We start from the raw sequence: 26,257 nt of genomic DNA, 5'->3' as shown, positions 1-26,257 counted from the left end.
GGCCTCACAATATTCTCTAAGTTTCAAACAGATCCCTCCTCATCCTTCTAAACTCATTGTGACCCAGAGTCTTCTACTGCTTTTCATATGGCAAACAAATCAATAAGGAAAGCAAATGGTACACTGACATTCACTACAAGGGGATTCAAGTACAAAAGTAAAGATATTTTGCAACAAATCCATGAAGCCTTGGCAAGACTGCCTCTGGAGTATTTTGTATTTTGATCTCTTCATCTAAGAAGGATATACTTGCCATAGAGTGAGTTCAGAGGTTCACTTTCACCAAACTAATTCACAGGATGGCTGGATTGACATATTAAGAGAAATTAAGAAAAATGCTTTGAGAAATGACAGGTGATTTAATTTAAACTTACAAAGTTCTTGCAGTGTGTGGCAGATGAATGTAGATAATATGTTGCCCTTTGGTAGTTTCAGGAGACATAATCTCAAAGTAAAGAGAGCCAAAAGACTGAGATGGGGAGGAATTTCAGATGGTGGTGAGTTTTCGGAATTCCTTATCCAGAGGATTGTGGAAGCTCATTTATTGAGCACAAGCAAGATAGAAAATGATAGATTGCTGGTGACTGATAACATCAAGGTGATCTACTATGGGGGCTAAATGGTCTAATACTATTCCTGAGTTCTTATCACCCAACATAAACCTCATAGCACAGGAGGTCACTTACCTACTGTGCCCATCATTGAACAAGCCACAGTTAGTCCCACTCCACTGATCTTTCCTAAATCCTTCTTTTCCAAGTAGATCATTCTTCAAGTTTAATTTAGACATATGGCTTTGTTAAAACAGATGTTCATTTCTTACTGAAGAAAACAGAAATTGCTGGAGAAATTCAGCAGATCTGGCAACACATGAACAGAAAACAGAGTTAACATTTCAAGTCCAGTGACCTTTCTTCAGAACTCATTTCATCTTGTTTTAACCATAGTTATATTAAATGATCCAGAGCTTTTTTTTCAAAAAAAACCAGAGAACTGGTCGTGTTTTTATTTGTTATTGCAGATCCATCTGACTTTATATCCTTTGCATATCACTCAAACATTACAGCTATTAGGTCTTTCAAACATTGCTACATTTGCTGTATATTTAATAACTGACTGTGAGGCACAAAGAGAGAAGCTCCATCAGCTTGATCAATAACCTGCACAAGTACTGAATACACAAATAAATCTATTCTATATAAAGAACACTTATTCTAAGAGAGTAAATTTATTTTCTTCATCACGTTATTTCCTACTTCAAATAGCCAAAATTGCAGACCCTGCTTGCTTGAAAACCAATCAGCGCCCACATCCAAAATAAGCAGTGCAGCCCATCAGCCTAAGATAAGGAAAGTATACATAGAGAATAATAGAAAGGAAGCTTAGAAGTAGATGCAATTTCTGCTGACAGCCTTGTTTCAGCTAAACTCCTACTGGTAGCCACAACCCAACTCCCACCAGCAACCCTGACCAAATGTCTACTGACAGCCTGATTTAACCTGATTCCCAATTCACACATTCAAATGAATGGACTTAAAAGTAAATATCACTTACTCTTAATATGAAGATGATGGGTATGCTGGGCATAATAGTTTAATTAAACTATAAGTGTTAGTGGTCTTTTAAAAACAATAATACAAAGAAACAAATTATGCACTGAATGATTGAAATTAATGACCAGACAGGTGATAAGTCAGATGAAGATAGGTTTAGTTCAAAATTATGCTCTGTAGCACTGATTACTGTAAAAAGGGAGGAGACGAATTGGAGATGCACCAAAACATTTTAAAATAGTCTAGCTCTTGTGTTCAACACCCATGGACCATTAATCATAAAGCACTGTTGGAAAACTTCACAACATGTGGTATCAATAGAAATAACACACTATAAACATTCTGACCTGATGCTTCTCTCCATAAACTTTTAACTCTTTTTCAGTTCTGTTGAGTGCCAGTTCCTGACGCTGAAGCAGCTGCTGAGTTTGATTAAGTAATTTCAATACTTCCTATGGAAACAAATAATTCTAAATGTTAGTTTAGAAAATATTTTGAAAAATATAACTAAGAATTCCAGAGTAAAACAAAACTTCTTTAGAAACAAGCAATCTTGGATTTGTGTATCCTGCATTTTATTCATATTTACTCACTGTTAGATCCATAAATGCATTCACTATTGCCTAATATTTTTCAAACACTTAATGTTTTGGTGGAAGCTACTGCAAAGAATGATAAATAGAAGACTGTTCAAGGTAGCAATAAAATGCATGAATTCAAACGATCTGTATTATCTGCAACAATTTGAACATTATCTGAATCCTGAAGAATAGCCTATTACCATCTGACTCCCCTTTACTGACCACATTTCAAATTACAACTCAATAGTTTAAGAAGTTACAAAATAAACACATTGATCATGCACAACTTAAATGCAAGAAATCCTAAATCAGGGATAAAATCACAACAAAATTGAAAATAGGAGATTCATATTGCTTCTAAACTGTTTTCTGCATATATGAAAAATTAGATGTGAACAAATACCTGCGCAAGACTGGTAGAAAGTCATAAGAGTTTTATTCCAATGTTAATTAAAAATAGAAGCATGTTGCTGATTATAAGTAGTTTATGAAAGTTATTCCACAATGAAAAAAAAACTAAGGACTGTTCAATCTTTAGTTCTGCCCAGCCAGTTTATTACTCTCAGTTGTTATATGCAAGTTAGTTTAAAAAATGAAGTACATGTTGAAATTTAAGTAGAAGCAGTCGTGAATTGGTATGGGGAACAGAGTCAGGATAGAAGACTAGGGGAGTAGACTGGGGAGTAGTCGAAGGCTGGTGCAGAAGATGCTGCCACATCTCAGTTAATCCAACTCTCCTGAGCTGTCCTGACCTGATTGTTGCTGGCAGCTCCCATGCTGGTACAACTGGACTCCCACTTGTGTCACAACTCACACAATGAAAAGAATAATTGAACTTACTGCTGGTAAGTCAGCCACAACTTTACTGCTTTCAATAAAACTTCACTTTCATGTATCAAAGAAAGATTTGTATTGACAGTAACATTTGACAAAAATTGTTCTGGAATACAAAAGCTATTTTGTATAATAGACATGGTAGCCATATTCTAATATCAAAACCAAACAAATAACAATGGGATGAAATATGCATTTACTTTTTTGCAGTAATAGATGATGGAGGAATTTTGGCCACAACACTGGGAGAATTTTCTTCTTTTCTCTGAACATTCTAATAGGCATTAATTAAGAAGGAATCTGAGAGAAGACAATATAAACTAAATGGCAAAATTTTAAAGTGGGTACAAAATAGAGACGTGGGGGGGGGGGTTGGGGGCTTCACAGACATAAATTCTTGAAGGTGGCAGGACAAGTTGGCATGTTGGAAAGAAATATGATACAACAGCTTTGCCTTGTACGACTATATAAAAGCAATGAAGTAATGGTGAACTTATATAAGTTCACTGGTTAGACTCAAATGGTGCATTCTGACTAGCTCCATTTACCACAATTTAAGGAAGAATGCCAATGCTTTTGAAGTGACGCAGTGTGGATTTTTTAGAATTGTTCCAGGATGCAAGATATTTGTTCTGTGAACAGACAATAGGAGCTGCGATCCATGAAACAGAAAATGTTAACAGGAGATATAATGCTGAAGTTAAAGTTAAGATAAACTATATGAAATGAAAATTATTTCTTGAGCAGAAAGAAAGGTCAGTAGACCCAAATATTACCTCTGCTTCCTCTCCGCTGATGCAGCCACACTTGCTGAGTTTCTCCAGAAATTTCTGTATTTGTTTCAGTTTTCTGCATTCATAGTTCTTTGTTTTTTTTAAACCATATTTAAAGCCCAGTTGTGCACCAGGTCAAGTGCTGCCAACCAGGAATTGCCTTTCACAGTAGACACTGTGTAACAGCAATAAAAAAGAAAAATTTCTGAGGGAAATAAGTGGCATGGATAATACTTCAGTGTAAATACAAACTCACATTCGTAAATGTGTTGCTGTTTTACGTTGTCGCCTATCTGAACAATGCAAATTGTATCTGTAGTTATAAGAATCAAGCCACACAGGCTATCTATCCTTAGCGCCACATCGTGTGAGCACCCTGTGTAAGGGATTGCTAACCTTTACCTCACACCCAGCATAGCATAATGTATTGCCACTGTTCAATGTGGAAGCATGACTTGCTGATTATTGAATGGTAAAAGCAAGGCAAAAACTAACAAAAAAAGTTATCAATGCCTCTGGGAACAAACAAGCACTACATGCTTTTATATCAATAACAACTTAAGAGTCAAAGAATGATAGTTGTACCCAACTCAATTGGAACCAACTTTCAAAACATATTACCTCGCTTGTTACACCTGATGCTGCATTGCTCTATCATGCTGATACAGTGATGTTCTTCATGCTCAACTCTTCAGTATCCATCAGGTCTTCTCTTTGGCTGCTCCATTTCTGCATACCGTAGCACATTAGGATTATGGGACACACTCTGCAGTATCCTCCAGACAATGCCCCCAGACCAATTCCAGCATAGGAATTTCATCCTCAGCAGGACTATCTTATTGCCCACAATGACACCAGTGGAAGAATGGACTGCAATACATCTATACTCTGCCTCAGTTGAGAGTTGCACAGCATAATCATGATTGCAGAAGATAACCCTCATCTCTCAGTAATCGTTCCAATTGGACATCTGGCCTGTGAAACAAAACAGGACCCCTAACACAAAATACAGTCATCACTGCAGGTTCCAGAGTTCTTCAAAGATTTGTTACCATTGATCACAGATGACATGTACATTGATAGAACGGAAGCCATTTCTGTTGGTGAAGGCAGTTGCAGTATGATATGGTCCCTCAATGTAATATATGTGCTGTTTGTAGCACTCTGTAACTTGGAGAAGATAGCCATGTTGGCAAAGCCCAAACAGCCCTACTCCTCAAGATCACAGGGGAAACGAAATGATTCCCCGGCACAAATTGTATTGATAACAGCTTGATACATTTATGGGTTGAGGATTGAGACATCCCACACAGGACCCCAGTGGATTCTTGGAAGAGCCAGTTGCATATAAATACAGTTGTCAACTTGATGGCCACTGGGATAGGATGTTCATCTCCTCTTCAGATCACAAGTTTCAAATAAGCAGATAGCATAACTTTATGACGGTATCCCAGGACATCTGAGGTTTGCAGGGGAAACATGCTTTGTTCATCTGGATTAAATGGTAGAAAGGACAATATGCTCCAGGTCTACTGCACTTCAGCTGCGACTTCTTTATATGGAGCTGTTCCTCCATTCCCACATCATCCAAGAAAGATACCATTGCATACAAGAGCATGTTGGCACATCCCTACAGTTCAAGGTGAGTGCAACTAAACTCTGTCTTTGTGCAGCCTATGAGACATTATGAACTTTGTGAACTTTTAAGATGACCTTTGATTACTTCTATTACACAGAGATGACGATGATCAATCTGTAATGAGATGGTCAAGATTGCTTGTAACCAGGACTGGCATTCCCACATAGTATTCTGCATGTAGTGCCCGACTATGATTACAAAAAGCAGGCAACCTACTTAAGTTTGGTTGGCATGGGTGGACAGAAGGGTCTTTCTGTGCTGTATAACAAAGAAAAATCCTCAAGCTGTACTGTGAAAGTGCTTGATAAGTCGAATGGCCCTTGAAGGGCTTCACATTGTTCACAAATAGAGATGTATGGTCAGACAGAAAAAACACACTTACCCTGCCTCTCTGGGTGTCGCTGCAGCAATTTTCTACTTCTATTGTGTCAAGACCACTTTTTGTTTGAACTGGGGAAAAATACTGCTTTAACCCAAGGAAGCTGTGTAAGAAACTATTTACGGTTTTAAAATCAAGTTACTAAAGCACATTATGAATTGCACATACAATGTTGCCGGTTTAGAGAAGTGAGGGAAAAGTCCAAACAAGTCGAAATCACCTAACTGTGTTCAGGACAATTCTGCTCAGAGACAGGCTTTTCAATTGGCACCAGTTGTTATGGCTTCACGAGAGCTCAGCATGGTAAAATGCCTCCACTGGTTGGTATTTAACCCAGACTATGAGTGTTTTGTGTTAAACTTACATATAAACTTAAGACAGAAGAACCCCCTTAAGTTTGCAGCATTCATACCTCTCTCTCTCTCTCTTATATATATATATATATATATATATATTCCACTGCTCTGCAAAACTGTCCTCTCCAATGCTTTGTTAAAAGAACAGGAAAATACTATATTTCAGTTGCTGAAGGAGAGAATACCAAATCCCACAGGAGAAAAAAGACATCTAGATCCAATCAAGCAAATGGTAAATTAAGGACTGGAAAAGTCTAAATTTGAGATTTTGGACTGATAATTCAGAACTACATTCCTCTGACTATTATACTTTGTTTCCTCAACTCATTACTTGTTTTGGTTTGTTTTTCTTCATGTGTCTGTGAAGGTGTGTGTACAAATTTTAAAAGAAGTAACTTTTTTGTGAAGAAGGCATCCAGTGTGTTAGTTTTTATTGGTAGAGGGATTGAGTTTCGGAGCCATGAGGTCACAAAACTCTGGTGTGGCCACACTTGGAGTATTGCATACATTTCTGGTCACCACATTATCAGGATGTGGAAGCTTTGAAGAGGGTTCAGAGAAGATTTACGAGGATGTTGCCTGGTATGGAGGAAAGGTCTTATGAGGAAAAGCTGAAGGACTTGAGGCTGTTTTTGTTAGAGAGAAGAAGGCTGAGAGGTGACTTAAGTGAGACATAACAAGATAATCAGGGAATTAGATTCAAGAGAATCAGAGACTGTGTTCAAGAGGGTTTCCTGATAACTCAGGTTTAATTCACAATTGACTTTCCCAGTTTTCCTACCACCGCAGGTGCCCCTGTTAACGTCTTGTGAGCAGACCCCAGAATGAAGCGTGGTCAAAGCCTCTGACCAATCTGGATGATTGACCAGACAATTGACTGTACTCTGTTCATCTCGCTGACTGACTTACACCAATACTCAGACTGCTTGCACTGCAGCACTCACCATGGCCCACTCGCCAGTCTGTAATGAATCCCTGAACCTAACCACCCCAAGTAGCCTGCCTATCATTCCAAATCTCTAGACAGAGATCAAACTGATACCTCTGACAGACTGGGATCCCCTGTCTGATGACAGTCCTTCATGATTTGGTTAAGGATTACTCCCATCAGACCTTGACACAGTCATTTGGCTGACGTACAAATAGAGTAGGTAAAAACAATGACTGCAGATGCTGGAAACCAGATTCTGGATTAGTGGTAGTGCAGCTTTGGATGTAATGAGCCTGGCGCCTTGGGTGCAACACTGGACTATATTTTCAACATCGAGAATCTAATTTTTCCACTCTCACCATATTTTCACATCTGACTTGCCACTGTTCATTTTGTTCAGGGACTGGAAACATTCAGCCCTAAACTTTTATTACTAATATAGTAAAACATAATCGCAAGAGCAAAGTTTGAGGTAACAAGTTGCCAAGATTGGTTTCAATACAGCTCAGAATAGGTACATAAGCAATGTATTAAACAGAACAAAAGATGCCTGCTTATCAACATATCACTGCCATTCATATAATGCTGTCATTATCTCATTCATATCATATTCTAACTACTTTAAATTAAGTCATATTCAGAACCAAAGAGCTATAGACAAGCTTCAGCACAGGAAGAGGCTACTCAACCCATCATGTTTGCATTGGTTTATGTTGAAACTAGCTGCCCATTCTAATCCACCTTTTAAGCACCATCCGTAACACCTCAGATGCAAATCCAGGTTCAGTTTAAATAAGTTGAGGTTTACCACCCTAACCACCAAAAAATGAACAATGGATTTCAGAAATCATCCACCATCTTGATGAAAAGGTTTTTCTTCCTGTCCTTCTGTCATAATCCTTCAATCAATCACCTTAAATCTGTGCCACCTGGTAACTGATCTCTCTACTTGTGGAAATAAGTCTTCCCTGTCCACCTTAGCCTTGATCATTTTGTACTTATCAATTAAGCTATCCTTCAGTCTTCTCTTTTTTAGGGGATAAAAACTGAACCTAATTAGTTTTCCCTCATGTCTGCAAATTTCGAGTCCAAGTAATTTCTTGTAATTCTTATCTGTACTGTTACTGAAGCATTTATGTCCTTCCTTCCTATAATAGTAAGCAGAACTGTACAGAAAACTCTATAGCCCCTAACTATAGTGTCCTATATAGCATTACATCATTGCTCTTGTATTCAACACCTTGTCCAATGAAGGAAAGTATCGCATAGGCCTTCTTTACTATCTTCGTCACCTGTCCTACCACTTTCAGAGACTGTGAACATGCACAACCAAGGTCTCTCGGGCCTCTCTTTGCCACTCTCAATTAACTATTTATTCCCAACCTTATCCCCCAAAGTTCCAGTTATCTGCATATAATACTGCAGTATCTTGCACCATTTAAACTGTACATCCAGCTACGCAGGTGTCACTTCCAAATAACTCTGGCTGTAGCATTTTAGAAGTGCTCATTCCTTTGTTTTTATTTGTTGCAACAATTAGGAATGTTGTCAATAAAATAACACATTTTGTCAAAACGAGGGATCAACAAATGAGCTGGAAACTGAAATAAATGGGCAGACAAGGAAATATTCTATGAACCATAACAGGCTTAAAAATGGAAAAAAGTGAAGATTTCAGTCCATTTATATGGACATTTCAGCTTATAGGGGAAGTATTAAATTATTTTAAGCCAACCTTTTTTCCTTCTTGAAAAGTCAGTGCATCTCTAGATATCCTCTTGTTTAATTCTGTTTTCTTTAAAAATAAAACACAAGTACAAAAATATTACACATTCAATCACAAAACTGCATATAACTGCACCTATGTTGTAATTAGGAAGTTAAAGTCATCATATCAAACTTAAGTGGAAAATTAATATTTTAACATGTTTGAGGCAAAGATGTGAAGAAGTTCATCACAAAGCAACAAGATATGGACTGATCTTCCTAATCTTTAATATAATTTAAAAAATGGAAGCCAAACATAATTTCACCAAGAGGATGTGAAAAAAAAGTAATCTAAAATCACAAGATGCCAAGTAGGTCTAAGAAACTGCCCTCACTTTGAGGTAGGGATGCATCGAGGACTCATATAAGGAGAACAGGTTACTTTGTTCAGCATTACAAATATATGTATCTTGGTCCACCTATATAGGCATCACCAAATCATTTGTCTATTCCACCCAGGTTAGCATGAACAACTGGGAAGTATATAGAACACTCGTCTTCAATCAGTCAACCACTAGGAGGTTTATAATACTCCTCTTGATAACTTTCACATTCCACTGTTCCTGTTCTTGTGGCATCAGAAGGACCTTGCAGGATCAAGATCAAAATAGTTCATTACTTCTTTTTGCCATAGTTATTTTAAAATGCTGTAAGTACATAAGCGGCACTTTAAAACATGGAGCTGAAGACAATTCTGAAACATTATTTTCACTTTCCTTTTTAGCAATATTATGCATTAATATTTCCCCAGCACAACATCACTTAAATATACATAAAGTTAACATTAGAATATGGAGTAGTTAATTTTCCTAAGTGTAACTTACTAAGTATAACTTTGATTTTGTGATAGTATGGGAAGAGTGATAGCAAATCAATTGATTTCACTCCTGAATTTATTTTTCATTGATGTAAAATAAGAAATTTAATATCACTTGGTTTATATTATTCCACATTGAAAGATTTTGCTAATAATTTTTATAATCTGTTCACAGTGGCTCAGTGATTAGCCTCAGGGACCCCGGGTTCAATTCCACCCTCGGTGACTATCTGTGTGGAGTGTGCACATTCTTCCAGTGTTTGCGTGGGTTTCTTCCGGGTGCTTCAGCTTCCTTCCACACAGAAGGTGTGCGGGTTAAATGAAGGGGCCATGCTAAATTGCTCGGGGTGTGTCCAGGGATTCACAGGCTAGATGGATTAGCCATGGGAAATGCAGGGTTACAGGAATAGGGGAGGGGGGTGGGTCTGAGGAGGACGCTCTTCAGAGATGCAGTGTGGACTTGATGGGCCAAATGGCCTCCTTCCACATGTAGGAATTCTATGATTCTACATTAACAAATACTAAGAAGAAAGTCATTGTGAAATAATGTGCATTTGTATCTGCTTAATTCCAATTTAGGAATAAATGATGACTGAATTTTAAATTTATATGACACCATCTGCAGTTTCTCCTTCAGTTCTTCTAGCTGCTGTTGCTGTTCTGTAACATGGATGTTTTCTTCTCCCAGTTTGCACTGAGAAGTGACCTTGGATCTTATCAAATTTGCAGTTACTTTCTCCAGTTCCTGAACAGAGACAAAAGTGTACATTAGGTCGTTTAAATATCATTCACTTTGAAATTGCCGTTTCTTCAAATAAAAATCTAAATAACTCCGCAATGTCAAAACTGCAAACCGTGGCAGCTGACCATTACAAGCCTTTCAACACTTTTAGTTGCACAAGAATGGTATATATTTAACTCATTAATTTACTCCACTGTTTGAACTGATGGGTGTAAAAAATAAAAGCTGTGCGCTTTGATCTCAATTAATGGCAATTCATGGAACTTCAAGTCATAAATATTCTGCCCTTTTCTCCCCCACCCCCTCCCTTTCTGGTACAGGGTAGTCTGCTTTATATCCTTCGCTCCTTGAGCGCATTGACATTTACTCAGGCAAACAGCAGAGGTTATGAATGTGGCTCTCCGATAGTATCAAGGATTCTTGACGATGCCATCATATTGATCTAAGCATGCAGCACAGTAATACTATTATCTGGCAAATGTTTGGTCTGTTTAACTGTTGTCTGAAAAACTGGAATTCCATCTATCATATCACAATTGTTGAACTACTCTGGACTAAATCAATTAATGGTACCAGCAGGTTTAATTTTACATGGTAATTGCACATGCATTGTAGTAGTTTTACATCTAAATCTTACAATTATAGTCTACATATATAAAATATACACATAGAAACATTAATAAAACTTCCAATTAATTTACATGAATTCAGCAGGCAACACTGAAAGTACAGGAACTAGAAACCTGAAGTGATTATTCAGGTCTTTGAGCATTTTGAGATCATGTCAGTTTGTATCCTATCTCAATTTGTCCACCTTTTCTCTGTAACAAAAATTAAAATGGACACCTGTACAACAGCACCCTCTGTGGGGACTGTGCATTTCACAGTGTTCTCACATTTTAAACAAAATGTCCTAAATCTCATTTGTTTTACCTAAATAATACATCTGAATCTTTCTCAAGGAAATAAACAGGAAATCAGAACATACAAAGTCAAAGTGAAGGATTTTTCTATGATTCTTCTGAGAGTATACTAATTACAACTGCATGTGGAAGTTAATGGGTCGTCTGGATTTCACTATTGATGAGTGATCAACGTCAGAGCAGAAATGTCATGCAGCACAGAAACAGACTCTTCAGTCCAATTCGTCCATGCTGACCAGACATCCCAATCTGATCTAGTCCCATTTGCCAGCATTTGGACCACATCACTCTAAACTCTTCCTATTTATATACCCATCCAGAGCATTTTAAATGTTGGAAATATTCCAGCCTCCACCACTTCCTCTGGCAGCTCATTCCACACACGGACCACCTTCTGCATGAAAATGTTGCCTCTTAGATCAGTTTTAAATCTTTCCCTCTCATCTTAAACCAATGCCTTCAACTTTTGGACTTCACCACCCTAAGGAATAGGGTGGATTTTATAAACCTCTATATGGTCAGCCCTCAGCCTCTGATACTCCAGGGAAAACAGCCCTGGCCTATCCAGCCTCTCCCTATAACTCAAACCCTCTGGTCTTGGCAACATCCATCTAAACATTTTCTGCACCCTCTCAAGATTAACAACATCCTTTCTTTGGAAGAGTATCAGAATTCTAAAAGTGGTCTCAAAAATGTCTTATACAATATGATTGCAGCAATTTTTTAAAAAAATACTAGCTTACAGATTCCAAAATACTACATTGAAAGTAGACTGTGATTTTAAAACTCACATTTTGATTTGGGAGAACTACATCTACAGATAAAATCTCCCAAATAAATGTCAGCATCCTCCCATCACACACACTCATGCTCATGCAGTAACTTTTTAGATTAGAATATTTTTTCTTTGTAAAAGTAGTAGTCACAAGAATGTTTACATAAGATACATAATATTAATCTTGAAATTATTTTTATAAAATGTCTGTTCTGCTCAGCATTTTATTATTAGTAGTAACCATCTGATAGTCCTTCATTTTGTAAGACTGTATTTTAAAGGGGGAAGGGTACAGAGGTTTAGGGATAGAATTCACTTATGACCTTTACGTTAAGTTCTTTTGACAAACACAGCTGGTTGTTTCCAGGGTGCTCTGATTTCAAATCAGATTAAATCGGTTGCACCTCATCTGTGGAAAACCTGCTATGGCAGCAAACCCAACTACCATGGCTGTCTGGCTCTCGGCATTCAAGAGGACCATCCAAGAAAACCTTGCAAATTCCTGACATTTTCAAAATAGAGCATCAGTTACCCATGATGCGTACTTGTGAGTCACTGACTGGGATATTCCACAAAGGTTTCAGTAGATCTCGAGTATAAGCTACTTGTAAGCAAGTTCAGGACCACATTGACCATCAAGGCAACCAGCATGAGACTTTTTCCAGTCTTTGCAATCATGGGTGCTCGTCCAGTAACTAGCATATTAGGACACAGCTTAAGGTACTTTCTGCATTATCTGTCAGTTGAATGCAGCTGTAGCATCTCCTGTAGATTCTATTTCTGGCCCAAGTCTGATCACTGCCTTGACACCTGATTGTTTGGATCTTGTGTCTCTGCAGTCTGCTCAGTTTTCTGCGCTTGATGTTGCTGTTTCTGCATCTTTCTGAGATTGTTCCTGGAAAGGCACAGCCAGTCAGGTAGCATCCAAGGAGCAGAAGCATCAACGTTTCAGGCATAAGCCCTTCATCAGGCTTATTTGCAGTCCTCGCTTTCTCCTCCCTTAGATGGTTTCTCCTCAGCTGCACAATGGAGAGAAGGGCAAATTTATCTGTGCCATAGAATTGTCAGCTTCAGGAGATCTGTGAATGCAATGCACTGTTTCATATAATCATTTCTTTGAGGTTTGGCTTCCAAACCTGCTGTTTTGTGCCCCTGCAAAGCTCTTCCTCGCATCTGTCCTCCCGACATTCTAGTCATTCAGCACCCCAAACATGGTAAGTCCTATCTTCTGGATAAGCAGAGGACAACTTCATGCAGTTAAATATTTATGTGCAAGGATTCATTACTTATTATCTGGGTGTGAATGCACCATCCAGACATGACAGCCAGCTTCTGTTCAGCAAGGCAGGAACACAACTATTATCACCTTGCCTCGCCATGACAAACCGACCATCCCATTTCCCCCAAACCCCATCCCTTACTCACCATATCACCAGGTAGCTAGTGGTTCAATCAAAGAAACAGAAATTACCATGGAACATCAAATAGTTGGACTGTTTCATAACACCTGTCTATTGTGAGAAAATTTGCAAAGAAAAACACCTTTGGCCACAAGTCCATCAGGCAGTAGTCAGCACATATCATCCTTGAGACTGTGAGGGAAAGGAGAGGGTGATACTTTTAAGTGGTCCCCTGAGCAGACTTTTAGCAAAATGCCTCTTTGACAGAACTTTCCAACAAGCATCATGTCATACCTTGGCTGGTGGTGAGAAGGGCACAACCTGTGAGATCCACACTCTCCACCAGCATACACTGCTCTTGAAGCAGCTGCAGGAGGAGACTGTCACACATCATCTTCTGGAATGTGCCTTTGCAAAGAAGGGCTGGACAGAGATGCAGTGGTTTTTGTTGAGATTTGTCCCTGGTAGTTTTGTGACTTGGAACTCTGTCCTCTACCATCTGTTCCCCGGAATGCACATCAAGACAAATATTGCGCATGGAAGACCATCAATTTGGTGAAAGACACTTTGGTCTGCCTAAAATATGTTGGTCTTTCAGTTGACCTTGACTGTGTGTTGCAGACTGGGGCATTCCAAGCTCCAGGACTACAAACGGAGGGATGCACTAAAGCTTGGGGCAACTGCAGTCAAGGTGCAGTGGAGACAGACCATCATCTAAGCTCTTTCAGTTATTTCTCTTTGCCTCAGAATACATATAAAATGGTCCTGCATGAGTAGGAAATGCTTTTGGTTTTGTAACTCTGGAGAGAGTAAAATAACAATGTTTGCATTTCTTTATGTGCAAGGACAATAAGAATTGCTTTAGTACCTGTGTATAAAAATACTACAGTATGAAGAGAATACACTTTTACAATAAAAATATATAGTCAGCATTCTGAATGTACACACGTCTCAATTGGGTAGAACTTGTTTAAGATGGGATACTTAATTTGGATAAATTTGGCTTCATTGATAAGCAATATATGCAGGTATGCTTCCCAAGTCAGGAAAATCAACCCCCTTTTTAATGTTGGAGAATTTATTTCCAAAAGTTTATTCTAAAGTTGGGAACTCGGAATTTTGGTCTCTCTCACAATTGTTTCCCTGCCTAGCATTCCTTCCACCTCCGAGGATCAGAAAGATTCCAGCCATGAGTACAATTTGATCTCAGTGCCAAATATGGGTGGCACTGCTATGTCACAGTGCCAGGGAGAGAGAGAGAGAGAGAGAGAGAGAGAGAGAGAGAGAGAGAGAGAGAGAGAGAGAGAGAGAGAGACAGACAGACAGACAGACAGACAGACAGAGAATACCAAGGTTAGAGAGAGATTCAAAATCAAAGATGAGAGTTTTAAAATCGAGATGTTCTTTAATGTAGAACGTAAGGATACGTTCAGTGCAACTACATTACAGGGTCTGATCAGAATGGAACCCAACTCAAATGTATAAGCAGTCAAAAATTAGTAACTCTTCTCTCTAACTGTTAAAAACATGCTCATATTTGTGAGGTTTTATCATTTTGAATTTATTAGACTTTGTTTGATATCTCCTTTGTTTACGATTTTAAAGAAGGCAATTTTATTGCTTATTTCAAATTGGTTGAAGCCTCCACTAGAATAGCAGCGAAAGCAATTTTATATGAACGGATTAGGGTTTTATCCACTAATATCACCAACTGCAATTTCTAGGCTTTTAAGTGAACACCATTTAGAGTTAACGATCAAACCTAAATACTACTATTAAGCAAAGAGTATAAATCAGTATTTTTAAAAACATGACAGAATCATTTAATAGCTGTTAAATCTCTCAAAAATATTACTATAATTATAGCAAATTGCCAGCTAACTATTTAGATTCTATCACTGATAGATTCACATATCCATATAAATCTCTGAAGATCACCAGATAGCATAACAGAATTTTATAATAATCTTAATAAATCAATGTGAACAGACATAACTATAAAATACAATCTAATAAAGAATAACTATGATGTATGAATATTGACCAGTAGGGTAATTATAAAGCCCAGAACAAAAATTTCATTATTTCCCATTGTTACTGGTGTCTCACAACATAAAATACTAATGTTTAGCTACATTTAAAAACAAACTTACATACAAATATACGAGTTAGGAGCAGATTCCCCCTCTTCCCAAAAGCCTTCTCTGCCATTTAGTAAGATCATTGCTGATCCAATTGTCACCTGAACTCCACATCCCTGCATACACCAACAACCTTACACACCCTTGCTTATCAACAATGTATCCACCTCTGCCTGAAAAATATTCCCAAGGTTCACTTCCACCACATTTTGAGAAAGAAATTTCCAGAGGCCCACAATCCTGCATAAGAAAAAAACCTCATCGCTGTTTTAAACAATCATTTATTTTTAATAACTAGATGAACCCTAAATTGTCCCACAAATTGAAACCATCCGCTCCACATTCATATTAAAACAAATACTTTCTTACATAGATTTATTGGAATTAAATAGTACTTTGCTTCAAGTGTTAAATAATGCCAAATCAATTATAGCATTGAAAAGTACTGGTTTGTTATTTAAAGTAGGGATTGGGGGAAGAAAATCACCCAACAAAATCAATTCAACACATGAAATTATTACTATTTTTATAGGTATTATTTAGCATGCACTGATATTAGAGCAATCTGTCACAAACAGGGCCAATTTAGGTAAAATTTGTCCCTCAGTATTGCCCAAAGAAACAGAACTTCTTGAAAGAGAACAGAATTGAACTAGAGTGTTGATAACATAAATGATCTGGAAGAGGGCACGGTTGGTATGATCAGCAAATTTGCAGATGTCACGAAGATTGGTGGAGTAGCAGAAAGCATAGGGGATTGTGAAAGAATACAGGTGAATACAGATAGACTGGAGAGTTGGGTGGAGAAGTGGCAGATGGAGTTCAATCCAGGCAAATGTGAGGTGATGCATTTTGGGAAGTCTAATTCGAGAGTGAATTATACAGTAAACAGAAGAGCCTTGGGAAAAGTTGATGAGCAGAGAGATCTGGGAATGCACGTCCATTGTACCCTGAAGGTTGCTGCACAGGTGGATAGAGTGGTCAAGAAGGCATATGGTATGCTTGCCTTCATCGGACAGGTATTAAGTATAAGAGCTGGCAAAGTCATGTTAAAATTGTACAAGACATTGGTTTGGCCGCATTTAGAATACAGTGTACACATCTGGTCGCCACATTACTAAAAGGATGTGGATGCTTTGGACAGGGTGCACATAAGGTTTATGAGGATGTTGCCTGGTATTGAAGGTGCTAACTATGAAGAGAGGTTGAGTAGATTAGGTTTGTTTTCATTAGCAAAAAGGAGATGGAGGCGGGACCTGATTGAGGTCTACAAAATCATGAAAGGTATAGACAGGGAAGATAGAGGTAAGTTTTTTTCCAAGGGTGAAGGATTCAATAATGAGAGGTCATGCTTTCAAGTTGAGAGGTGGGAAGTTTAAGGGGGATACACACGGCAAGTACTTTACACAGAGGATGGTGGATGCCTGGAAGCTTTGCCAGCAGAGGTGGTAGAGGCAGGCATGGTAGATTCATTTAAGATGCGTCCGGACAGATACATGAGTAGGTGGGGAGCAGAGGGATACAGGTGCTTAGGAATTGGGCGGCAGGTTTAGGCAGTGGATTTGGATCGGCTCAAGCTTGGACGGTCGAAGGGCCTGCTCCTGGGCTGTAAATTTTCTTTGTTCTTCTTTGTTCTTTATGCAAGGAGACATTTAACAGGTCAAGTTACAGATGACAGGAAAGGTGATTCTACAATTTGTCTACAGCAACATATTTCAATATAAAAACAGCAGTTTACAAGCGTGGTATTTAATTTCTCTAAGTTTTAAAGACACTTAGCAGTAACATGCTGCTTTGAGAGTTTCTCCTATTTCAGTTTTAATTGATAATCCTACTTCCTGAGCATATCAGCCACATTAAAAAAAAAGATTTTCTGAATACAATTCTCATGAACTGCTCCATGTCATTTCATCATAGGAACACAGAAGTAATGCATTCAGCTCCTTGCAACACCATAAGATGATAATATGATAGACCTGGGACCAAACTCCTTTTGGCTAACCAATGTCTATTAAGCTTTTGCTATTTGCAAAAGAATTCAGAATTATATGAAATCGTGTGTGCAAAAGTCTATCCTAACTCCACTCTTTAAATGCTTGCCTCTACTTTTCAGTCATGCTCACCTGCCTGGATGCCTCAATCAATGGAAATAATTTACCTTCATTCACTCTGATAGTTTCCCTTCATAATTTGATGACTCTGGACACAGCGTCAGTACCAACAGAGAAGGAAGTTAACAAATATGTCATAAAGTTGACAATAAGGAGAGCTACAAGTACAGAATCAGGAAGGCGAAGTTGATCAGTACATGGATTGATTCAAAAAGAGAAAGTAGACAGAGACTGGAAGAGAAACACAGAATTCTTGTGATAATAAGCAATAAATTACCCTCAGAAGAGGTCAGATTTTCTGTTTGGCAATAATGAAGACAGATGCTCTTGAAGGCAACACGTGAGTTGTATTAAAAAAATCTAAAGTTTGGAAAGCTATGTGAATAACGTGGAAATGTCAATGAGCTGATATTTTCCCAGAAAAAGTCAAACCTTGAACACAGACATTACTGACTGATCAGCTATAAAGGATCACTGCACCATCAGGACTATTGTAACGTGAGCAAGAAAGGATTCACAGATAACTGGATCCACAAAATGCAAAGTGAAACCTGGTGCTGAATAGGATTTATGACCTACTATGTGAATGAAGTTCCACATAAAGTGGAATGATGTAACTATGTAGTGTTAAATGTATGTAATGGGCGTTGCAAGTGTTTGTGGTTGTGCTTGATATACCTTTTTTGTACCAATTCAAGGTGAAATTTATCTTTTTATTTGGAAAATTGTTTATTAATTCATATGTGCTTTATGCTGATTCTGATTTTTATTAAATTGGAAGTTACAAGAACAAATTTTGTTGTAATTTATTTGGGGGTCATTCGATAAATCTGGCTATTTTGGTTATGAATCTTCTATGAGGATCATAATATTTTGAAAACTTCATGTAAATTCATTCAATCGAGAATTTTTTGTGGAAATCACAAAGAATCCCATGAGTTTTTGAAAACGCCAGTCCTCCCTCTTCCCATCATCTAGCTGTGTCAACCACCTAACCATCCTTTTTCTTTGTCGCAGACCTCAGGTGATTCTACAGTTATATTTCCTCGGTTCCTTCCTTTGCCATCAGTCCATTCTATTTAAATGATTCTCCAGTTTCTACCTCATCAGTGATGGAAGTGTTGCACCAAAACTTTAAACTTGTCTACCCTCCCCAGAGATGCTACTTTAACCATTGTGTTTTCTGAATGTTCAGCTGATGTTACATTCTTGATTCAGTAAAGAGCTACTATAATAATGATCAGCATCCGAAAAGAAACTATTGTGAAACACCCTTGGAAATATCAGTACCAGATTCACGGACAACTACAGTATATAAAGCAACTGTAAGGAACATCAAACAATTAAATCTAGGTTACTTAACATTATTTGTTATTATCAAAATCCTTCGGAACATGTGCAACAGTCAAAATATATTAAAGATATCCATGTGTAGTGGCTTGATGGATTACTATACTGACACACTGCACCAAAGTGAAAGGAGTGCAGGTCCTCTATTGTGATTCTTCATAGAAGATAATGCATATTCCTATGCCATGCCAATCACTGGCTAATTTATAACAGTATCAGAGAGACCAAGTGACATAACATTTCAAATAGTGAACAAGGAGACATAAAGCAAAAAGAAAATAAGTTGCAGAGTAAAGAAACCAAAGGAGGAAAGTTCATAGAAAGCTGAAGGAATATATACAAAACCTCAATTCAGTTTTATAATTGCAGCAACATTTCTTACTCAGAAAGGAGTAACTGTCAAGAATGCTACTGCTACAGTAAAAAAATTCTCAATCATTATGTGTACACATCATAAATTACTTGTAAAGATTTCATCTGATAGTTATTTGTTCCAAATTCATAGCCACATTCTAAAATAATTAGAATTTTCAACATCAGTGTTACTGAACAGAAGAAATCTCCACAAAAAACATTTAAAACACACTGCAGGAATTTTCATTCTAATGCATTTAAAAACTTCAAAAGGTGTTACATTATTTGAGGTTTCCAAAGTACCTGTTTCAGGTTGTGTATCATATTCTCCTGATGTTTATTCACTGTAATTAGCTTTTTGTTCAATCTTGTTGCTTCATCCACTATACAACACAAAAAAAGTCTTCTAAAAATCACTTTAAATAAAATGTTTGAACTATATAGTCTAAAAGATAGTCCACACTTTTAAATATAATTTTGTGTCAATAGTTGACCTGTAAATACATAATTTTCATGACACACATTCATTATACAGTTAAAAGCTCAATAATTTGATATTTTATTGCAGAACAATCTAAATTGCGTCCAGAAAAAATCTCATTTGATTATACAAACCCATTCTTCAACTTGATCTTAAGTTTAAAACATCCCCTGCAGAAAATTCACAGACTTGTGTTCATGACAATAAATATTCTCTTCCTTTGAGTTTTCTGCTTGAAAGCTGGCCCTCAATAATTTGTTGAAACATGCATAAAAGCCATGATCTGTTTATGAGCGTGGTGTGAAGGCAGGCCCCCAGTCAGTCTTGGCTAGAGGCAGGATTGAACTCTGTGCTGTCAATGTTAATCTGAATGCTATGCTGGCTTTCTAGCCCCTCACTCTTTCCACATCTCCATTTTATATTACTATTTTGAAATATAAACCTCGAGTTGTTACAAGTGACAGGATCATTACAAGGTCATTAGTTGAGTCATGAGATACAGGACTGAATTTTACCAGAAACTGGCCATGTCAATTTTGATGAGTTTCATGGAGGTTTTCTCTCAGTCAGCCCTCATGAGCTTTTTCACATTTTTCTCCACAAGTTATCTTAGTTACGCTCCACATCTGTATGATTTATTGTTCTTCCCACCTTCCCTCTTGTCAGAACTGGAAAGGCACTGTTGGGACCTCTTGACACCAGTGCTGTTTTAAAAGCCAGAAGGTGTGCCTGGTAATAGTCTCCATCTAGCATAGGCTTAGTCTTCCCTTATTGCTCAGAGTAGCTTAACACTTTCTCATTGTTCAGTGTGGGACTATCCCATACTGGAAAGCCTTCAAAAAGGCTAAGAATGTACATTTCTATTCAGCAATACCAAATCAAAGAAAAGGAAAAGGCTACATTTGTTTCTTGGAATGTTGCCTTTTGAGCAGCAACAAGTTTACAAGCAATGAGTGATCACTCCAACTAGCTCACTTTTGTTAGAACCACATATCAATTAAGTCCTGTTTGGATTGCTGTAGCTGAAGATGGATCTCTATCATGCAAGTGGTGATGTATCTCTTGCTCAAAGTCCTTACCCTCCTCCTAGGAAGACTGCTGTCACTCTCCTAGCTCTTTAGCATCCATCACATCCTCTTTTTACCCATTACAGTTGTGCAGAGCACAGAAAATAAAGAATATATGACACACTTTGTCTGGAAAGTATTGCAAGGCCATCCCCCACCAGACTGATCAAAGCATCTTCAGCATATCTACCATCTGCTTCATCACAACCCTGGTTGATGAATGAGCAACCATGTATTTATGCCTGTCCTTTGACAGGGGTTGCAAAATGGAGTGATTAGCCATGGATGTCTCTCAATAACCATGACTGAATGCCTTCTGCCCTTGACTGTTTAGGATTGTCATCAACATAGTAGCACATGGAAGACTCCAACAAGAGGGTCATGGGATGTCCCTACATGGACATTTGACAAAGGAGACCATAAATCGGTTCTGCCATAATGCTCATTTCTTCAACGTGAATTGGCGCTAACACTATTAAAGAATTTAGACCATTATTTGTAGAACACAAACCTTCCTTACCAATATTGGCTGTAACATGATTCCAGCCCCATTAACTTAAATGGTGCAGCTGTTGCACAATTTTCTTATAAAGTGAAATTGCATGAGAACAGAATTATCACGTTATATTAGAACCGGCTGTAGTCTCATGAATGCAGCACAATTCACATCATACAAATGCAGTAGGAGCTTGCAAGTGCTACATGAATACTAATACCTCGTAGGTGTGTCTCACATATCATCTAAGAAAGGCAGCACTGCTATAAGAAGATGTTGATAAATACTTGCAGTTAAAGCGGAGAGGAATTCACTTTTGTGCCTTTATGCAGCCTATGAGATCTTCATTATTTTAAAGAAGAGGTCCACGGATGATAATTTTAACATCGCTTGTGATTAATTCTGCTTCAGAGGTGTTCTGCTTCATCAATACTGAGCTTCCACAGTTTCTCACCCAAACCTTTCAGTTAGGTGTTCACCTGTCTTATGGTCTTAAACATTACCATACAACCATAGGTGAGTTAGCAGAATACTTCAGATAGACTCATACAGCGATACAGCACGGAAACACATCCATCCTCAGTCAAACATGTCCGCACCAACCAGACCTAGTCCTATTTGCCAGCATTTGGCCTGTACCCCTTCCTATTTCATGTATTTATTGAAAATTTTGTATGTTGTAACTGTACGCGCATCTACCACTTCCTCTGGCAGTTCATTCTACACATTAACCATTTTCTGCATAAAAAGATTGCCCCTCATGGCCTTTTTAAAATGTCTCCTCTCACCTTAAAAACATGGCCCCTTGTTTTGAACTACCTCACCCTAGAGAAAACCCTTGCTATTCACCTTATCTATGGTCCTCATGATTTTATAAAACTCTACGGTCACCCCTCAACCTCCTATGCTCCAGTAAAAAATGCTCCAGCCTATCCACTCTATTTTTATAACTCAAACTCTCCATTCTTGGCAACAGGCTGGTAAATCTTTTCTGAACCCTCTCCAATTTAATAATATCCTTCCTATAGCAAGGTGACCAGTACTGAACACAATATCACAGAAAAGGCCTTACAAGGTTCTCTACAACCTCAACATGATGTCACAACTCCTGTACTCAAAGGTCTGGGCAATGAAGTCAAGCATGCTAAACACTTTCTTAAACATCCTATCTACCTGTGACACAAATGTTGAAGAATTATGTACCTGAACCCAGAGGTCTTTCTCTTTTACTACTTTAGCCAAAGCCCTATCGTTAATGGGTGTAGGTTTGCTCGCTGAGCTGTAGGTTTGATATCCAGACGTTCCATTACCTGGCTAGGTAACATCATCAGTGGCGACCTCCAAGTGAAGCGAAGCTGTTGTCTCCTGCTTTCTATTTATATCTTGCTCCTGGATGGGGTTCCTGGGGTTTGTGGTGATGTCATTTCCTGTTCGTTTTCTGAGGGGTTGATAGATGGCATCTAGATCTATGTGCTTGTTTATGGCGTTGTGGTTGGAGTGCCAGGCCTCTAGGAATTCTCTGGCATGTCTGTGCTTAGCCTGTCCCAGGCTAACAAACTCACATTTCTGGGCGCCACAGTAGATACTCAAAAATACAGTGCGCAGATTCCTCAAGAACAAACCACAACAAGCAGACAAAACACAGCCAGAAACCCTAACCACCTTACCATATATCAAAGAAGTTTCAGAAATGACAGCCAGACTACTGAGACCCCTCGGAATCCTAGTAGCACACAAACCCACCAACACTCTCAAACAAAAACTAACAAACTTAAAAGACCCAGTACAACCAACGTCATCTATAAAATTCCATGCAAGGACTGCCACAAACACTAGGTAGGACAAACAGGAAGAAAGTTAGCCACCAGGATACATGAACACCAGCTAGCCACGAAAAGACAGAACCCCCTCTCCCTCATAGCCCGACACACGGATGAAAAAAACCACCATTTCGACTGGGACAACACATCTATCCTGGGACAGGCTAAGCAGAGACATGCCAGAGAATTCCTAGAGGCCTGGCACTCCAACCACAACACCATAAACAAGCACATAGATCTAGATGCCATCTATCAACCCCTCAGAAAATGAACAGGAAATGACATCACCACAAACCCCAGGAACCCCATCCAGGAGCAAGATATAAATAGAAAGCAGGAGACAACAGCTTCGCTTCACTTGGAGGTCGCCACTGGTGATGTTACCTAGCCAGGTAATGAAACGTCTGGATATCAAACCTACAGCTCAGCGAGCAAACCTACACCCTAAACCTCAACCTGAGCTACAAACCTTCACAAAACTTGCGAAACCCTATCGTTAATTGTATAAGTCTCCTTGTTTGTTTTATCAAAGTGCAATACCTCACATTTATCTTATTTAAACTCCATCTGTCACTCCTCAGCCTATTGACTAGGATCTGTTTGTAATTTTCTTAGATAATCATCTTCACTGTTGATTATACCACCAATTTAGAATCATATGCAAACTTACTCATCATGACTCCTATATTTTCATCTAAATCATTTATATAAACGACAAACAAAACTGACTCAATACTGATCCCTGTGCAACACCGCTGGTCACAGGCTTCCAGTCTGAAAAACAACCCTCCACCACCTTCGTCTGTCCCTTACTAACAAACCAAATTTTGTATCTAATTAGCAAGCTCACCCTGAATCCCACGTGATCTAACTTTACTAATTACTCTACCATGCAGAACCTTGCCAAAGACTTTACTAAAGTCCATGTAAACAACATCCGTCACCCTCATCAATCGTTTTGGCTATTTGCTGCACTCCCCCTAGAGAAATCCACCCAATTACTGACACTATGTGGGCAAAAGGAGCTTACAGAGCTCATCAGGACCATCTGGAAGAGCAGGCAAAAGATGCACCTGAAGACAGTACATCTTTCTTTCGTAAGTTGAGACAGCCTGACCTCACCTCTACACGGGAGCAGGCTGAGTTTATATATGAGGGTCCATTCAGTTGTCAGCCCCTCTTAGTGCCCCACAATGAACATAAACTGTTTCCTGCATCAGTAGAAAATGCCGCAGATTTTGTAGAAAAGCTCTGAGAAATGCAAAACTTCTTTTGTTTTGTTTGTTCTTTTTCACTGGAAAGTCTGTACAGATACTATTGAGAACATTTGTATGTACTTGTAGATGATTTTTATGAATAAAGTATATTTTTGAAGTAAAAAGGAGCAGGCTAAGTTTGAGCAACCTGTTTAGAGATGTTATTACACACCAAGTGTGACTTGAATCCAGGGTTACTGGCCTATTGGTAGGAACATTACCATTGCGCCACATGAACCCTCAGAATGTTTCTCAGGTCAGCACTTTATAATAGTCAGCTGTTAGCGACTGAATAATGACAACAAAGCTTTCTATCTTCCTCGTGTGCATATTTCAGTTTTATTTTGACTGCCTTAATTACTTACAACAGTCTCATTACTCTGTTTTGTACTGCAATTTTAGGACAATATGGGATCAATTGGCTTCAATTATTACCACTGAAAAGAACAGGTACAATCATTATAATTTACTTTGATTGACAAAAATACTATAATTTGAAGAAATAAAATGAGCACCATGCCTTTACTTAGGGCATTCCAAGTTGACATTGTCTATCCTCAGCTTACACTTGCTGTTTGGGGCTTCTTTTAGTGCAATGGCAGTGTCCCTACCTCTGGACCAGGAGGTTTGAGTTGAAGTCCCACCAGAGTGTAATATCATCTCTGAACAGGTTGACTGAAAATTCTTAACATGCCGGGGTCTCTGCACATTTCCCCAGAAATAACTTGCTGGGTCTATTATACTTAGATTAATTCTGGAGCTCTTCTGTGAATTATGCAAGCATTTTCTTGCAAGCATTTTCAGGATTTTTCTCAAGTACACAAGAAATAGCAGCAGAATTAGAAACTGATCTGTCAAGCCTGCTTTATTATTCAACATGATCAAAACTGACTTTGGGCTTCAAATCAACTTTCTCCTCGTATTCCTCAATCCCAACAGACCGAAAATCTGCCTATTCCAGCATTGGATGCATTCACAACCCCTCTTGGGTACAGAGTTCCATAAATTGCAAATACTGAGTGAAGTATATCTCTTCAGTTCAGCCTTAAAGTATTGGTCCCTTACCCCAAGACATTATTCTATGTTTTTGTGCCCCTCCTCAAGGAATCTTCTCTCAAGATTTACCCTAATCAAGCACTTCAGGAATTCTGTATACCTCAAGTGGATTGTTTCTCATTCTACTTAACTCCAAAATATATAGCCTCAACTTCTCATCATCGGACACCCTTCATTCCAGGCACCAATTTAGCACTTTGCTCTACTCACTCCTATGCAAATATATCTTTTTGTAAATGTGGAAACCTAAACTGCAAGACCTAAACTGCATTTCTGGCTGAAGATGGCTCCAAATGCTTCAGCCCCATCTCCTGCACAGACGTGCTGGGCTCATTGTTAAGGATTAATATACTTGTGGATCCTGCTTTTTCTGCTGATTGTCTAATTGTCCACCCACCGTTCATGGTAGGATTGCAGGGATCAGGTCTGATCTGTTAGTTGTGGGATTGCTTAGTGCTTTTATTTCTTTCTTTTTTCTAATTTATTTCTATAATCTGTTACGCTGGACTTCTATTTCTTTAATTTTCTATTTTTGTTTCCCCTAGGAACTTATACTTAAGAATTTGTACCTAGGTTACCTTTGTATCTAAGATAGCACTGTTAGTGGCAACTTGTACATTTTTCACTATGCTAATTTGAGTAGAGTCACAGAGAT

General features: G+C 38.4%; 2 protein-coding genes across 2 annotated transcripts in view; both read right to left on the bottom strand.

Annotated features, from left to right (window-relative positions):
- Positions 1-9,964, bottom strand: part of LOC148146866 (uncharacterized) — a 79,708-nt gene extending 69,744 nt beyond the window's left edge. Inside the window, exons 1-2 of the mRNA XM_087996355.1 lie at positions 8,782-9,964; positions 1,901-2,005 (exon numbers count right to left, since the gene is read on the bottom strand). The gene's annotated coding sequence lies outside the window, so the exon portion shown is untranslated. The remainder of the gene's footprint in view (positions 1-1,900; positions 2,006-8,781) is intronic.
- Positions 9,965-10,130: 166 nt separating this feature from the next.
- Positions 10,131-26,257, bottom strand: part of ccdc73 (coiled-coil domain containing 73) — a 66,149-nt gene continuing 50,022 nt past the window's right edge. The window contains exons 9-10 of the mRNA XM_043706399.2: positions 19,730-19,809; positions 10,131-10,375 (exon numbers count right to left, since the gene is read on the bottom strand). Of these exons, the coding sequence (XP_043562334.2) occupies positions 10,142-10,375; positions 19,730-19,809 (314 nt within the window). The 3' untranslated portion in view covers positions 10,131-10,141. The remainder of the gene's footprint in view (positions 10,376-19,729; positions 19,810-26,257) is intronic.

Source organism: Chiloscyllium plagiosum, unplaced genomic scaffold (assembly GCF_037043375.1).
Source record: "Chiloscyllium plagiosum isolate Xiang-an unplaced genomic scaffold, Cpla_swu_hap1 HiC_scaffold_18, whole genome shotgun sequence".
Lineage (NCBI taxonomy): Eukaryota > Metazoa > Chordata > Chondrichthyes > Orectolobiformes > Hemiscylliidae > Chiloscyllium > Chiloscyllium plagiosum.
This window is presented reverse-complemented; position numbering and strand designations above follow the sequence as displayed.